A 16,459-nucleotide genomic window follows, 5' to 3' on the forward strand; every position below is an offset into this window, starting at 1 on the left:
ACAAATGATATCTAAGAAGAAGGAAGGACTAATAACACGACTACTTTGCAGCTATAACATTTTCTAGCATGATTTGAATATTTGCCGTTCACCTCATTGATAGGAAAACCGTAAAATACGATATAGAGGTTTGAAGAACCTAAAAACAGCGTTGATTATGCGATATTGAATTTCAAATAGGAGTTTCGAAAGATCTAGATAGGCCTTTACCGTGGAGAAGCTAGACAAAGTCAGAATAACCATTTTACCAGCCGATACGCAACTTGGCTCGGAGCCTCTTCGTATTATCATTAAAAACAATCTCTGAAATTTCGTAGGCATTTCGTACCAAATGGCATTGTAGCTGAAACGATAAAAATCGCACATTTCTTTTTAACAATAATCAATTCTTTTACAATTAATAATCGATGATCGATACATTATGTTTAAAATGATTTACGCTTTATTAGATATATCAAGGCTGTGATCCATTAGCATCTGTCCAGGATAACTGTTGAATAATAAATTAAGTAACACGCCGCTTGTCATAAGAGTATATTCTATCGTTTCGTCAATATTGCCTACCGCGGTCACCATCTGAATTATGAAAAATGAGAGAGAGAGAGAAAGAGAAAAAAAGAGAGGAACAAAAATAAATTATAATAAAATTCAACAGAATTAAAATAAACATCAAGAATATTTATAACAACTTGAGCAATACTCACGCGTACGAGTATAAAACTCATGCATATCAAGCTAAGGCCTAATTGAAGTAACATGGACCACGTGTAGCAAGATTCGATTAGTTCGGAGAACCTTATTTAAAAGATATCAATAAAAAATATTCATATTGAAAAAATGAAATACGCAATGGCTTTCGCTACTATACAGACATTACTCTTTTACAAAAACATATCATAAATCACTTTACTAACTTTAAAGCCCTTTCATGAGCATCAATAGAATCTACAATTTCATCAAGTATTTCTTTCGCATGGATGGACGAAGCTCTCACGCAACCTTTTCTCTTGAACATAAAATTCTCCAATTTCCAGCTGAAATATATACAGGTATTTAATTTGGTTACAATCGTAATTTCTATTAATCCATTCTTACCCAACAACGGAAAACATTGCACAAGCATGACGTATAAGAACGATATACATACAATCTACAGATACTACAACGGTTACCCCGAAAATACTGGTCAATGCTATATGAAGAGAAATGAAATAAAAATATTCCTCCTGGTCGATGAAATACTCAGAAGTGAACAGTTGCTTTCGAGCTCGAGTGGCGTTTAACGGTGCAACACGATCAAGAAAGACTGGTATTAAGGGTAGAAAGCCTTGCGAGATGCATATCGCATACATATAAGCTGCAGAAAACTTACAGCATTAGTTTCGCGACGCTATACATGACTTGCACGCCATAATTCGTCAAGTCAGGCGTATGCAAGAAAAAATGCCACAATATAATTTCTTACACGTGTAAACAACTGTGAATAATCTCGAGTTTTCTGTATATCTATGCAAAATTTCTTCCTCCTCCTTGTACCTCTTCCTTTGCCACTCACTGCTCAATTTCAGACACATTTCTTTCATCTGCAAACAAATTCGAGCTGGTCCAACTGATCCAAACGTAACGTCATTTCCTCCGGCCCTCGACTTACTATATTTATGGTAAGCGCGGAAGAAGAAAACTTCACAGAGCATATCAAGCATATCAGCAATACCGGTAGTACTTGAGAAATCTCGTTCCAATCTTTTCCCGCTTCGTATATTTGTGCTAACTGAAAAAAGTACAATGCTAATTAATTTCTCTTTTTACTTTATATACGACAAGATAGGCGAATTTGAGTTCATTTACCGATAAAAACGCAGAAAAAATTTCGTACCTGAGTGATAAGGAAAGATAACCATAGGATACACAGGATACCTCTGAAGAAAATGGCGCTCCAGAGGCTCTGGTCCGGCCAATTTCCAATAATAGTCAGCAAAAACTTATTCACTTTGTAATATCGACCGGAGAAAAAGTCCATCGTCGTCCTGGAGTCCAGTGCCAATCATTCTCGGGGCAGCGTGATTGGAAGCTACATTGTTCCTGCTGGTTGGCAATTCCCACCTCGCGTTAATACGCTTTAATAAAAAATTCAAGCGTTCAGGAGTCACGTTCTGGCTTCTACCTATGGAACAAGAGAGAAAAAAGTTAGTGAAGGCGTTAATTTGCATTTTCGATTACTATACTATCTCGGTAAGGGAGGGAGAAGAGGGTGATGAGCAAGAAACTGATGTCACGAATCACTTCGGGGTATTATGATTTCCTGCTGTGTACCGATACATCTGTATATATGTATAGTACACGAAAAGCATTGAACGACCGAGAACAATTTTCAAAAGGATTTCTTGTCTAGACAAATTAATCCAATTTACTTCCTACAAACTAATATAACTCATGCCAGTATCGTTATTATTTCATTTACTTTGAGAGAAAGCGAGAGCATTCATTTACACGTTATTATTACGAGCGATTCTCGGTAATAGATACCGATCACCGATAAATTACATAGCTATTACTTCGTAAACCTTAGCCGTGCAAAAAGTCTCAAGGTAGGTATCCATTTACATTCTATAGTGAGCTATTGTCACAAAGGGTGCCAAGTTATCGAAGAATAACAAACTTACTTTTCTCACGAAACTTCGGTGTACTGATCTTTTCACTGTAGTTACCCTGTTGAACAGCGTAGGTTGTGGTGTCGATGTCAAATTTATAGTACTAATAACAAAAAATGTCGTTATTAGAAATATATATAATGATCTGGAGGTTAGCAGTATACGCTGAGAAGCTTTGTGTTTTTTGTGAGCTTGCAAATGGACGAGAGTTCAATCGACTAAATTAATAACAAAACGTTTAATATAAGATAAAATAGGATACACAAGAGTTATAGAGTTATTAGGAAATAAAACTTACTTTTCTCACGACTCTCCAATCTAGTGATCTTTTAATTGTTACCCCCTTGGGTAGATCGTGGACTAGTGTGAAGTGAGATCCGCAGCTTGCAAACGGACGAAAGTCCCACCGACCAAGTTAAAAAAACGGCCGACGAGGACTTCATCCGTACGCATCGCTCATATCATTGAACTATATCCCTCATTTCATTGGTATTTTTCAAAGCCACTCAACTAACATATCGTTATTTAGTCAGCAGGTGAGATTATTTATGAAATTCAGTCTACTTTGTTCGTTACAACTTAGATAAGTGACAGACGATTGAAAGAGCAGCGAACCGCGTTTTTTTAATCACTCATGATTTTCGCATTATCGCAATTGACTCTCTTGCTAGCTTGCTTACTCCATCACGCTTCACTTGGTACAAATTACTAATCGGAGGAGTTCTTGTTGCCATTTACCGCTTTCTCATTATCATCAAATTTGCTTGTTGCGTAAATCCTCACGCACTTTACGCGGATCCTCGACCAATTAACTCACTCCCAACGTTTATCGTCTCGTTACGGTTCAGCAGGAGGAACTTGCCATCGTCTCTTCATCGTTTGCACGCCTAAAAACTTCTTACGCAAGCTCTGTACCAAAGATCCCCTCACTCAATCGTTCTTCCTCAGAGTTCAGACTTGTATCGTTTCTTTCTTCGTTAAACAATCGCATTCTACATTCGCAACTACACGCGCCATTTCTGCATTATAGGTTATAAACGACACGAGCATACTGGTATCTTTGTCGATGAATGACAGCGCACAATCGAACAGCCTCAGAATTCCTGTTTTTCTAACGAACACAAATTCATCTTCTACCAAGTGCAGAAGTTTTGCTGAAATACGTGAAAATTTCCATAGGAACGCTTTGGTTCCTGGATTTCCGTCGACAGCGAGAGCACCGATGAAAAGGAGGAACATGGATGTAAACACACGTGAATGAACGAGCACTGCGAGTAGAAGCTCGACAAAAAAATAACAAAATAAAAGTAGTATACATCTGTGAAGCAAACAGTTTTTATCGCGATTTGCCACAACCATAAGCAGTTGATAAGGAATTTCTCGAGAGCTTTTGCGTTTCTTCATTAATCATTTTTCTGTTTCAAGTTTGCAGCAATTATAGACGCTCGCTGAACGTCAATTGAAAGCAGCGAGTTATTTGACACGACGGAAGTTTTTCAGTACGCTTACTTGGAAAAATTTGGCCGTTCATCAGCGAGGTGAGTGACAGTTACGACGAGTAATCGGAGAGTAGAAAAAAATTGATAGCCTTTGAATATTACGGTGGAGGGAGAGGAGGAGAAAAGAAGGATAAAGATCGAGAAGAACGCGAATGCTTGAGAACTTGAGAAGACGGCAGAAAATATGAGAAAAACTGTCGTTTCATGGAAAAATAAAAAGAGGGAAAGAGTGCGTTTGAGGATAAACAAATAAGGTTTGGTAACGCACGTATCGTGAAATTGGGGACAAACACAATGCTCTTCTAGAGGTGAACTTGGAACGTAGAATAAAAAAGGGGAAGGAGAGAAAGGTGAAGGGGGAGGGGGGACTACGCGGTCTTATCGTCTCTCGATGAATACCGGAATCCATAGGCATTACACTGGTTAGCTAAGAGTTTCTGATTCTACAACGTATATTTCTGTCGATGAACTCGTGAGCCAGGAGCTATTCTCGATGGACTTTGTTCTGACGTATCCTTCGCGATTTAACAGGATCGCGTAAGCACCTCTTACAACACAACGACTCCATTTCAGGTACACGGATCCAAATGACAGAAAAACACTTGCCTTTGATTGCTCCTAGACAACAAATGGAATAAACTCGATTTTATTCCATTTTAGAGCAGCTTATCATTAATGCGATCTCATTTCGGGACCGTGTCACCTTACATAACGCGCCGAGATAAGAGAGCGACAATTCTCTTAATGCTAAATGTATAATGTACATTGTGTATCGCAAGGATTACTTACGGCATTAGCCAACGAGTTTTCTAGCAAATTGACAAATCAGGAGATTCAACGTAGCACTGTTAATGGAGGAGATGGACTTTTAGCGTTGAGAAAAAAATGCGAGCCTAAGGAGAGCATGTGCGTGATATAATTAGAAAAGTCCTACACGTATTACGTGTCTCAATGTTGAAACAAGTGTTTCGAGAATCTTAATGTAAAGCGATAACACGCACACACATACACAGATTCCAATACGTCGATTCTCGTAAAAAATTTTAAATCATTTTAGCAGATAACTCTCGCTCGGATCCATGGGAAATGTTAAAATTGAGAAAAGTCGTACTGGAGTATCGTTAAAATAATTTCTTACAAGAGCCTCTATGTGAAATGTTTCGATTAGTGCGTAGACACGTCACATTCCAGTTTTCGCGAATCACCTTTCCTTTGGCATTTCTGCTAATAAGTGTAGTGACAGTCGACATGGAATTTTCTCGCCACGCTTTCAAGCGCGGATCATTAATTTTAATCAAAAACAGATATCCTCGGTTTATTATAAAATCACGCGTGGAAACTTTGCGCGTTTGTAAAAAGCGAAACCGGCAATTGGGTCACTGTCATTCGTCTCTCTAGACACACGTCGAGAAAACACGGTAAGTCTCTGTAGGAAGAGCGACGGGAAAACGAAAACTTTTTGCAAAAACTCGAAAGTCTCGCGAGCAGAGAACCGAGGAATCATTGTACGATTCTCAAGTTGACAATAAGATTATTTCCCAGTCAGCTTCGATCAAGATGCCAAGCTGTATATGGATGTAATTACTACTACTACTACCAACACAGTACACAAGCATGTATTACACAATGCAGGTGGCTTTCGTGTCACGTGGATAATCTGAGTCAACTTCCAACGGTGGATTTTAGTGTAAAATTAATATGTATATATGAGATTTGAATCCAAACTTCCCTCCTGGTCCTCCTTAACGCTGTGAGATGTGTAGACGAACTTGACGTGGCGAACGACTGGAAGGAACTGGCCAAGAAGCGACGTGAAGCAACAAGCGAACCGGCTACCGACGGAACGAGATTCCTGTCGCGCTCATTCCTTTCCTCCTCCTTTCCTGTAATATCTCCCCGTTTTACTTTGCCTTGACAACGTCATCGTTGCCAATTTACAATCATCGTTGTGCTTTGCCGCTTCGTCATATAAGAAGCAGCTTCGTTCGGTTCACTCTTCTCCTCAGTCTCCTCGCGTCTTTCCTCGCCTCTCCATCAGCCTGCTTACTGCTAGCTAGCATCTCACAGTCAAACGTCTGACGTCATGTACGATGCTGTCATCGCGCTCAATCAAGACCCCCCCTCACCCCCCCCCCCCTGACCATCACACCTCCTTGACGACGAGCCAGGAACCACTACGTCCGCCTTTCTCATCATCCTATATTTTATCAACGTACATTTTTCTCCAAAGAATATTTTTTTCCTCCAATGTATCATTTTCGTCTTTAGTTTTTTGTTTACTATTTTTTATAATACATTACATTACTTATAAGTTTTATATTATTTAATTGTTATTCGGTGTTTGTTTATTCTGCCAAGGTTTAATAAGATCAGTGACATTTGTAAAGAGCAATTTCTTGAGAATCATAGAGTTTTCTTTATTTGCGTATAGCATATACAATAACATGGGCTAACAAGTAGCCTAAAATGGTTCCTCGGTCGCGAAGTGCTGATTTTTTTTTATCCCAAGGACGGAAGTTCCGGCTCTGTGGCAAAAATTTCAAATTCGTCATCAGTAGCGATACTTTCAGTTGCACGAAAAGTGATTCCTTCTTTTGCTATTTCCTGTTCATGTATTCTTACTAGAATCTTATCTCTAATATAATTATAAAAACATTGATCATTCCGTTGATTATTAATAAGTTATTTATTATATTTGAAATATATATAGAGTCATACATCTTCAATAGTATCATCTATTACTATCTTAAAAAATGTGGAAATTATTCAGTGATTATATTTCATTTATAGTTGAACAAATAAATTTTAATAGGTCAGTTTACTTAAAGATCTTTCATGGAAGAAAGCACAACAGTAGAAATGATTTAAACTAATCTGGAAAAATGTTAGATAAAAGAAAATAATAATATGCTCATTTATCAGAAGAGCACATTTCTTTTCTAAACTTATCTCTTATCTTACTAAATATAAAATGACGTGAGCTTAGAAAAGCTTCGATGTATTTTTAGCCACTTTTCGTAAGCTTAACTTGCTGAAGTAATTCTTTTTATAATAAACATTTTTACATAATTTTGATTCATCTTGTAATTACGTCAGTGCTTCAATACGATCGGTTTAATGAATTCTATGCAATCGTGTGATTTGTGTGGTAATTGACGAGTCCCGTTTAGCTGCAGTTGCGTCAAGAAAAATTCTAGTACTTATTTAAAAATACAAAATTTGTTTAAAAGACCGCGCAAATTCAATCGCAATTTCAATAAATTTCGATATAAATAAGGTAGGTAAAGTGAGTAACGATCTTCGATTCGGATACTGATTGTTAGGTGGTTACCCCGTTCAGAGTGTAAACGTCAGAACTTCGAAAGTCAGAGCTACCAAACTGAGTATTTTCTACTTGTCGCATGCGCAAAACAATGTGGCTGACCTATCTCCTTCGTATGATTGGGAATTGGAACACACAGTTGCAATTATATAATAATATTTAGAAAATTCAATAATTATATCATAAATCACAGATTTCAAAAATTGTTTTAAATTTATATTCGATAGAAAGTATATACATATAAATATATTTCCTAAATATTTTCAGTTATTTAAGCATAAATTAATATTTGCCATCGTTTCTTTATTTTCTATTGTTTATAAAAATAAAATCGATACACAATATGAGCTGAAATATATTTGTTTACATTCGGTTTCAAAGTCGTTAAAGGTCGTATAAATTATACTATATATTAATCATATGAATTATTATGATTAATTATGTTTTTAATTGGCTAATCTTTATACCTGGATATTTAATTTGATTATTTCTATGATGAAATACCGCATATGGACAATATTATTTATACGTATAATATATTCTACAATTTACTTTTAAATGTATTTTTTTTCTATTATAGATACTAAGTAAATAAGGTAAAACAGCAGCCAGGTAACAGTGTATAACGCAATTCAAACAAATTTTGCACTTTACCCAAGGACGACCTATTTATTGAAAATTTGGAATATAATTAAAGAAATCAGAAAATACAAGGAAATCAAACTATTGAAAAACTGCATATGGTTGCTCATCTTTAGTTATTATTAAGTCAATGGACAAAGCACGATAAGAAACATTGCATGAAGTATGCGTTTTCGTTATTGGCAATTTCGCAGTAACTACAAATTCGAGTATATAAAATTTTATACACATATATCTCTATAATCGTCGTTTTTTGTTGTCACCGCTGTCACTTTGAATAAAATCACTAACGTTTATCTTTATTCAATGATAGCTGAACGATTTCCCCATTTTTTCACTTTGCCAATCTCGATGTGGTATATTCCGTCCAGAATATTCGACGCGAGTCGTCACTCGTCATTCGACTAGTCGAGCAAGAGCGAGACCAGTCGGGAATTGTGATGACTATACCATGCATCAAACTATATTTTCATTACCTCCACCAATAAGACTCCAGTACGAAATTTACGCATAGAAATATCACTGACGTGTCCCGTGAAGCTACTTCAACGATTCATGATCATTGTGGATACACCAGGACATACGTTGATACATTGCTATACGTGCAAAAATTAGAGAAAAGGTTTGGTACTCTAGTGAAAGTCAGCAGCTAGATCATGGCAAGTTTAATAAATACTTTTGTGAATTCCTTCAGCAACAAATTGTAAGTATATCTTTTACGAACCGTAAAATTTAACTTTCCCCTAAAATTCAGACTTTTCTTTTAACGAATTTTGCAATTGCATTTTGCATTAATATTACGTATACTGTTTACGCGCACAACCTTCGTACATCAGCATCTGTGTAGCTAGTATTAGTAGCATCGTTAACTAGATTAAAATGCTAAAAATATAAGTTTATATTTATCAAAGAAAGCAAAATCGTTCTATTGCGCCATTTACGCCCTTTGGATACATAACAATTGCAAATTGTGACGCCTCCTTATCTTTCGTGAGATGGCAATATTAACTTTGTCTTGCAACTTGTTCAAAGCTCATATTCTAGAAGTTTACCTGAATTTAATTACCTTTACTGTCCAGCTTTCTACGCTTCTGTCGCGATGACAATGACGTGTACTTTACAGTTATGAAAAGTCATATGTGAAAAGCTCGTCAAAGATTTAAAACCAAATGTTTTTAAAATTAATTTTATTTTCAGAGATGCTCCTCTTAAGCAACACTTGAAAAATGTTTATGGTTGCTTATCCCTATCAACAGTTTCAGCTGCTGCAGGAGCTTATGTACACTTGTACACAGAGCTCTTGCAGGCTAATTTTCTTACAACAATTGCAACATTGGGCCTTTTATTAGCTCTAATGGGTACAGCTGATAATGGCAAAAATCAAAAGAAACGTCTTGGATATTTATTAGGATTTGCATTTCTTTCTGGTCTTGGAATGGGTCCATTACTAGATGTAGTAATCAGGATCAATCCAAGCATAATTGTTACTGCTTTAATGAGTATGTTACTTTTTTGCCCTATAGTTTTTTCTTTTTTCCATTCTTTCACATACAAATAATTTAAAGTATTTTTCTGTAATTTTAGGCACAACTATATTATTTATGTCATTCAGCATTTCTGCGCTTTTGGCAGAAAGGGGCTACTGGTTATATCTCGGTGGCACTTTGTTCAGTATGGTGAACATTATGGTTATATTTTCACTTGCAAATATATTCCTACGCTCCACTCTTATTTACCAAGCACATCTTTACATTGGATTATTTTTAATGTGTGGATTTGTAATTTATGACACTCAATTGATCATTGAGAAATTTCATATGCGCAACAAAGATTATATTGCTCATTCCTTGGATCTCTTCATTGATTTTATTGGGATTTTCCGCCATCTTTTAGTTATTCTTACACAAAAGGTAAGTGCATAAAAATATATTTACCTTCTATAAGTCTAAAGTTGAATATTGGTTATTGTTTTAATTATTAAATTTTTATGTTAAAGGAACAACAGGAGCAGCGTAAGCGTAAAGAATAAGATGCTGAATGCACTGTGAACTGCAGAAAAATCATACATTTCAAAAAAATCCAAAATAAACTAGAAGTCTTCATTATCCTATCCATGCATAGATATATTATATACATTGATATATACGTATTATAGTATACAATGTTTCATCATCCGAAAACAAAACAAAGTTATATTTACAGTAAGGCAGTAAGAACATTTAAACCATGAAAAAATTATAATAGCGGCATCTCACTTGCCATTCAAAGCGTTTTAATCGTCGTATATGAACTGTACAGAAGAAATGTATTTATTTTGTATCACTAATATTCCTACCTTCCTTTCGGTTACACTAATTGTTTAGGTTTATATACATATACATTCATAATAAATTGATTGTACTATATTTTTAACTTTCAATAAACGAAAATTTCCCAGTTTCACATTGTAATGGTGAGTGCCATTTACTCTTTTTCGAGATATTTGTTGCAAGTAAAATAATAGCAATTTCTCTTTACTAGTCTAAAGTCTTATTTATTAGAAACTATTTTTACATAGATGATCATCAATGGTATGAATACAAAACAAAATTGATAGTCGTACAATATTTCTGTTAATATAAAAAGAGATTAGATATATTGATTGACAATGATTTTTTAGCAGCTGTGTATCGCCATACTTCTTATTATTATATACGTTGACACTGTATACAAATTGTTTACAGACGGTTTCGACGATGATTCTCATCCGTCGCTTAATTATAATTAATATGGACGCTGACGATCTCTGTCCCTGTCTCCCCGACTGAAAATAAAAATATGTTCGTTAGAAGTACTTAAAAATAAATAATTATTGATAAGATGTAAATTTGTTAAAAAAAAACACTAACCCGCCACCACCTCTCATCGGTCCTCCTCTACCACCGCCTCCACGACCTCTATCTCCACCACGGAATCCTCCGCGGCCACCTCTGTCACCGCCACGGCCACCCCGATCTCCTCTAAATCCACCGTGACCTCCTCGATCACCACCACCTCCACGGCCTCCACGGCCGCCACCACCGCCGCCACCACCACCACCAGCACCTTCTGGTTTTGAGCTTTTGCATATATTACAGTGATCCCTCCAAGCAAAGTTTGTATTGCCACAGTCTGGGTTGGGACACCTAAAAATATTTAAGTCAATAATGAACAAAAATACTAAAGAAGAACACAGACAAACCTGCTACAATGATATTCTTAAATATCATAAATAGCGTGAATTTTATATTTATACTACCTCCAATCTCCACCACGTCCACCTCCGTCGCGTCTATCGTCGCCTCCGCCTCCGCCTCCGCGGTGATGATCATCCCTGTCATTGCCGCCTCCACCACGGCCTCCACCAAATCCACCCCTACCACGGCCGCCACCACCTCCACGACCGCCGCCGCCACCGCCACTGCGGTTTCCTTGCCAACTACTCTTGTGCTGGGCAATTTGCACTTTAATCGTGCAGCCTTTAAAATCTTTACCATCAAACCAGTCAATAGCAGATCTAGCTGCGTTCTGATCATCGTACGTTACAGTTGCTTCTCCCTTTGATTTTCCGGTATTCTTGTCTTTGTACATCCATACTTTTGGCTTGCCAGTGCGCTTGTCATTCTGTTGAAAAAGATGAGAGCAGTTATTTAAAAAGTATATCTCCATTTTCTCTTTATAAATGGATGAAAGTAGTTAAAGGCGTACCTTGATAAGTCCAATAGCTCCAAAATGTTGGCAAATTTCATCTTCAGATATAGATGGATCCATGCCAGATACGAATATCGTGTCCTCTTGTACAACCATTCCATCGCCACCACTGCGGTCGCCGTAGCCTGTAATGCAACAGGAATTAACAAGCCGTTTCGTGGATACCCTAATTTAATCGTAGTAATAAAAATGCTCAAATCTACAGTCCCTAACTTTCTACACGAAACTAAGCTAACTTTGGAAGGGAGACGCTCGACTCAATTGATACGTAACAATATAAACTACGTAGGTAATAACATTATTTCTCTAATTTCATAAGGAAAAAAGCTCCAATCGAAGCGCTGAGTGATAAGTAAAATTACTAAATGGTGTGAAATTAGTTCTGGTTCGTTAGCCCTTTACGTTTTATTTTTATTATACGCAGTAAATCAACTTTCATCCAAGGAATATTTAGGAAAAATTTAACATGAGAAAAAATTCACCTTGACATTATTATTATTTTCGTAAATTTCTTTACACTAGATACTTTTTTATTTCTCCCTCTCTTTCTCTGTTTTTGACAGAAGATTAGACCCCTGTTTCACTTTCTTCCTTTTCTCTGACACCATTGAGACACCATTAAATTAAAAATATGATCCATGGTAGTAGATATTAATACTTAAATAAAGATCACCAATCGGATCATTCTTCTGGCAACTTTTCATCTCCAACCAATCTATTAAGACGATATATTTTCGCCGTATTACGTAAAACACCATATCGGCTTGCGTTGATATTTTTATTCAGATGCATGTATTTTAAATCACTTACTAAGCCCATTCGATAAACCGAAACATTTTACCAATGAGAAATACAGTCAGTCGATTATCTTCCCTTGAATCGCAATAAAAATAATCGTATACGCTCTATTATTCCTTCGTTAATACACTATTAGAAAAATCTACAAAATAATTAATGAGTACCCTCACTTTTCGAACGTATCTTAAAAGCTATAAAAATCCCTGGTCCCCTAAAACTTCATTTTGTACAAACAGCACACACACAATTCTAGATATTTCTCAACACTTAATAATAATACGTAGAGAACACAGGGTTGCAGCTTAACATACAAAAGGGCTGCAACATCATTTTTCCCCACATAAATTTTCTGCTTCGGTAGAAAAAAGTATCATTCTCACCAGCTGCCTTTTACATTTTCTTTTTCTCTAACCACACGCTCTAGAAAAAAGTTACATGGTTTTTCCCTGAGACTCTCTGCTTTAGTAAAAACTCGGACGATTGCCTTATCCAAATAAACAACTAAATACTCAAATCTTAAACGAAACGAAAGATTAACCAAAAACTTTAAGAGATTCAAAATATTGTTGCATTAATAATTAATAAATGCATTTATATTACGCGGCGTTGATTCTGGGAAAAAATGCTGTACCGTTAAATTATATGATTAAGCAATAAAAAAAGCTAAAATTATTTGAAAGAAAAAGCAAATGGTGATCAAATGCGGCAGTATACTAAAGCAATGAAGGCACTGTCGTTATAATTATTGTTTATAAAATATATCAATTAGTTCTGTGCATACATTAATTGTTGCGACAGAGAGTCGTAATATATACCCCTAACAATGTTGCATAGCAGCCCTTTCATATAATACGAGTAACCGAGTATTTAGATTGTAAATATTAGAGTGAAAGCGTGAATAGCACCAGACCAGTACAGACAGTCTGGTGCATTTACCTTTGTTATAACCACCACGGCCACCGCCACTGCTAAAACAGAAGCAGATATACCAATGAGTCGACTCATGGACACACTGATCGATCGATCGATGCATGGCGATTCAAATGCTGCTCGCCACCATTTCTTCTTGATGTTCCTACTGTCTAAATGTCTGAATGTGGTCATCATATATTACATTATCCTTAATTATGTCAAGTTTGGTAACGTCAGTCAGTTTTAGTCCAGCAATCATCGCAGCATCGCGTTTAGCGATGTATTGCTAGCTTGTATCTCACGCTAACGCTAGCGATCAAGCATAGCTGCTGTTAATACTTCTATTCTCATTTGCATTTATACGTGTGTAAAAATTAACAGATTATAAATCGCTATTCTTATTAAATATATTTAAATATATAAAATATTGTACAGTAACAAATCGTTGAACAAGAGATTACCATTTATAGTTTATTACAAATTAAAAACAGTTTACTTCTATTATTATTATGAAATCCACATGTACAAAGTATACACATGTTAGTAGACATACATGTGTATATATAGGGTCTGCTAGTTGAATCTCTTCAGAGTACAGTTGTAAAGACATGGATCACTGTAACTATAAGTTATATTAAAATTTGCCAAAAGACCTCTCTGAATATAAATAGCAAGGCATTTCATAAAGTCTTATGCAAAATTTTAATATCACTTATAGTTATGGAAATACATATCTTTTCGTATATATCTTCTGAAGCATTTTAACTAGTAGATTCTACATACATACATTTATATGATTAATCAGTACTTTACTTTTAATTCAAGCAGTTAAAACATAGCATGTGTTACTTACACATACTGGTACTCAAGATGTTTTTAATAGATTTGTAATTCTGATAATTATATATAAAAACAAACATTTAATAATTAAAATACAGATAAAAGTGTAATCTCTTGAAATTTCTTTAAACATATTAAGATAGGTTGCCTCTTTAACTTGGTTCTTTGATTTATTAGTGATAATGTAATTACAGTGGCCTTGTAATTAAACGGAGGTACCAGTCATTTATAAATCGATGACCCATGCAAACCTTTTGCAATGTATTATCTTGTAGTTGTCATGAACCTTATAACAATGCACAACCTGTCTGCATAATATACCAAGTAAAATATTTTGTCATTTGTCATATACAACCTGTTTTTACCTTCTTACCAGTTATACCTGTGCGTTAAACCTGTAGGCACACTTCAAACATATTAACACCCAATAGGCATGAAACCAGTTTTCAAAAAGGCAAGATGAGTTTTTCATAATAGTCATAGCATATACCTTTACTTGATTCAAATATTTTACCTTTCAATAGAATATTATTATGGGTTTTTTCCAAACTCTGCTATCCCTTTCTCTTTGCACTTTTTCTCTCTGCTCTATTTAATTAAATACAATTTGAACATTAACTTACTTGTAATTGCCACCAGAGCGATCACCATAGCCTCCACGGTCACCGTATCGACCGCCTCCACCCCCACCACCTCCTTGGCCTAATCAGTTAGATTAATAAGTGAATAACATTGAAAATTAATTATTATAATGATTAATGTTTTTCACAAACTTACTTCCACCATAGCTTCCTCCAGAATTACGATTGTATCCTCCTCCAGATCCACTGTTACTGCTACCACCATGACCATAGCTCCCTCCTCCACTGTAGTTATTTCCACCACTGCCAGAGCCACCACCACTGCTGTTATAATTACTCTGATAACCACCCTGACTTTGAGGCTGGTTATAATCCTGTCCACCAGTTGTATAGCTACTATAATTGTAGCTACCTCCACTACTAGGAGGTGGTTGGCTATATTGATTATAACCACCACCTCCTGTTGTAGGTGGAGGATACGATGTATCCTGTCCACCAGAAGGTGGTGGCTGGGAATACTGATTGTATCCCTGTTGTTGGTAACTCGAATACTCTATAATAAATAATAATGCAATTAAAGTATACAACCCTAACAATTATAAACTTTATTAAAATAATTTTTTTAATTGCAAAATAGTTCCAAAAATAATACCTAGCTGCATCTTTTACAATACAAAACAAAAGTTTCTCTTTACTCTGTATGGACATGCATATATTCGTTTTTACTATCATAAATATTGCATTAAAAAGTTAACTTCCAAATATCGATTAGCACGGTGTAAGTATACGTATATACAAATGAAAGTTTAATCGCAATAAAGCGATATGAATTTTTTAGTTAATTATTGGCTAGTATTTTAGAACAATTTATTCTAAAAATACTTTCTTCTGACCGAGATTAATTAAGATTACGGACAATGGGAAGCGTGGCTTGAGGCGTGGCAATATTTTATGAAAAGACGCGCTCTGTAGAATTTTATATTATATTTACTCTCCGGCAAAGTATTATTTAACAAAGTCAAAACAAACAAAAATCGAAAGTAAGGAAGAAATATTTATGGAGCAAATGATATATATATTTAAAAATACTTACGACTATCCGTCATCCTGACTCGTTCGGTGCAAAAGCAACCTCAAACAAATTGGTTGAAGAAGCAGAGCACGTAATGGCGGGAATGAATCGGTTTCTCTTGGAACCACACTCTCCAAACACAACTACACCAGTCACACCGCAGCGTAGTAATAATCGAGCCTCTTCAGGACGGAGAAAGAGAAAGGAGATTCTGCGCTCACGGCTCGGTGAGACCGGCTTCGAGGCGTGTTCATGAATGGAGCAAGCACGTTAACTACACGACGCCCATAAGGAAATCTTTCCAATTAGCCTAAAAATACAATCGGACACAAATGGTATATTGCATGTCACGCAAACTGTACATTTGTGTCAATTTAAGCCAATTGGAAAGTAGTACATACAGTAGTGCGAAG

The 16,459-nt window shown here is 35.9% G+C and overlaps 3 protein-coding genes across 7 annotated transcripts; 1 reads left to right on the top strand and 2 right to left on the bottom strand.

The window, feature by feature from the left end:
* Nucleotides 1-35: 35 nt before the first annotated feature.
* LOC136783007 (odorant receptor 4-like) lies at nucleotides 36-5,765 on the bottom strand. Of its 3 annotated transcripts, XM_066742792.1 has the most exons (11): nucleotides 2,950-5,765; nucleotides 2,664-2,754; nucleotides 1,877-2,164; nucleotides 1,652-1,771; nucleotides 1,466-1,583; nucleotides 1,096-1,357; nucleotides 915-1,034; nucleotides 705-795; nucleotides 440-576; nucleotides 211-343; nucleotides 36-139 (listed from the first exon to the last, which is right to left on the bottom strand). In XM_066742792.1, exons 3-11 carry the CDS (start codon nucleotides 2,018-2,020, stop codon nucleotides 89-91), a joined length of 1,176 nt encoding a protein of 391 aa, XP_066598889.1. In that variant the 5' UTR covers nucleotides 2,021-2,164; nucleotides 2,664-2,754; nucleotides 2,950-5,765; the 3' UTR covers nucleotides 36-88. The 3 variants fall into 3 exon arrangements, with proteins under 3 accessions (XP_066598889.1, XP_066598887.1, XP_066598888.1); XM_066742790.1 differs by having other exon boundaries at nucleotides 80-343; XM_066742791.1 differs by having other exon boundaries at nucleotides 80-343; nucleotides 2,664-5,765.
* Nucleotides 5,766-8,501: 2,736 nt separating this feature from the next.
* Nucleotides 8,502-10,564, top strand: LOC136782997 (probable Bax inhibitor 1). Its single transcript, XM_066742781.1, has 4 exons — nucleotides 8,502-8,817; nucleotides 9,312-9,613; nucleotides 9,699-10,024; nucleotides 10,111-10,564. The coding sequence occupies exons 1-4, from the start codon at nucleotides 8,771-8,773 to the stop codon at nucleotides 10,141-10,143; spliced, it is 708 nt and encodes a 235-aa protein (XP_066598878.1). The 5' UTR covers nucleotides 8,502-8,770; the 3' UTR covers nucleotides 10,144-10,564.
* Nucleotides 10,565-10,718: 154 nt separating this feature from the next.
* LOC136782996 (RNA-binding protein cabeza-like) lies at nucleotides 10,719-16,236 on the bottom strand. 3 transcript variants are annotated; one of them, XM_066742780.1, is made up of 8 exons: nucleotides 16,068-16,236; nucleotides 15,171-15,527; nucleotides 15,017-15,086; nucleotides 13,578-13,609; nucleotides 11,841-11,968; nucleotides 11,392-11,756; nucleotides 11,003-11,278; nucleotides 10,719-10,917 (listed from the first exon to the last, which is right to left on the bottom strand). In XM_066742780.1, the coding sequence occupies exons 1-8, from the start codon at nucleotides 16,078-16,080 to the stop codon at nucleotides 10,878-10,880; spliced, it is 1,281 nt and encodes a 426-aa protein (XP_066598877.1). In that variant the 5' UTR covers nucleotides 16,081-16,236; the 3' UTR covers nucleotides 10,719-10,877. The 3 variants fall into 3 exon arrangements, with proteins under 3 accessions (XP_066598877.1, XP_066598876.1, XP_066598875.1); XM_066742779.1 differs by having other exon boundaries at nucleotides 13,578-13,606; nucleotides 15,017-15,095; nucleotides 16,068-16,235; XM_066742778.1 differs by having other exon boundaries at nucleotides 15,017-15,095; nucleotides 16,068-16,234.
* Between the last annotated feature and the right edge of the window lie 223 nt (nucleotides 16,237-16,459).

The sequence above is a fragment of the Prorops nasuta genome, unplaced genomic scaffold, assembly GCF_024137725.1.
Source record: "Prorops nasuta isolate Cenicafe-Biocafe unplaced genomic scaffold, Cenicafe_Pnas_1.2 PNAS00031, whole genome shotgun sequence".
In the NCBI taxonomy this organism is placed as follows: Eukaryota; Metazoa; Arthropoda; class Insecta; order Hymenoptera; family Bethylidae; genus Prorops; species Prorops nasuta.

Coding starts and splice junctions, on each gene's coding strand:
- LOC136783007 (XM_066742790.1), bottom strand. CDS start 2,020: ATGGACTTTTTCTCCGGTCGATATTACAAAGTGAATAAGTTTTTGCTG. Junction 1,772..1,876: donor TATCTTTCCTTATCACTCAG/GTACGAAATTTT, acceptor TACTTTTTTCAG/TTAGCACAAATATACGAAGC. Junction 577..704: donor TGAGTTTTATACTCGTACGC/GTGAGTATTGCT, acceptor TTCATAATTCAG/ATGGTGACCGCGGTAGGCAA.
- LOC136782996 (XM_066742778.1), bottom strand. Junction 11,757..11,840: donor GAGCTATTGGACTTATCAAG/GTACGCCTTTAA, acceptor CTTTTTCAACAG/AATGACAAGCGCACTGGCAA. Junction 11,279..11,391: donor GGACGTGGTGGAGATTGGAG/GTAGTATAAATA, acceptor AAATATTTTTAG/GTGTCCCAACCCAGACTGTG.
- LOC136782997 (XM_066742781.1), top strand. CDS start 8,771: ATGGCAAGTTTAATAAATACTTTTGTGAATTCCTTCAGCAACAAATT. Junction 8,818..9,311: donor AATTCCTTCAGCAACAAATT/GTAAGTATATCT, acceptor TTTTATTTTCAG/AGATGCTCCTCTTAAGCAAC. Junction 10,025..10,110: donor TAGTTATTCTTACACAAAAG/GTAAGTGCATAA, acceptor TTTATGTTAAAG/GAACAACAGGAGCAGCGTAA.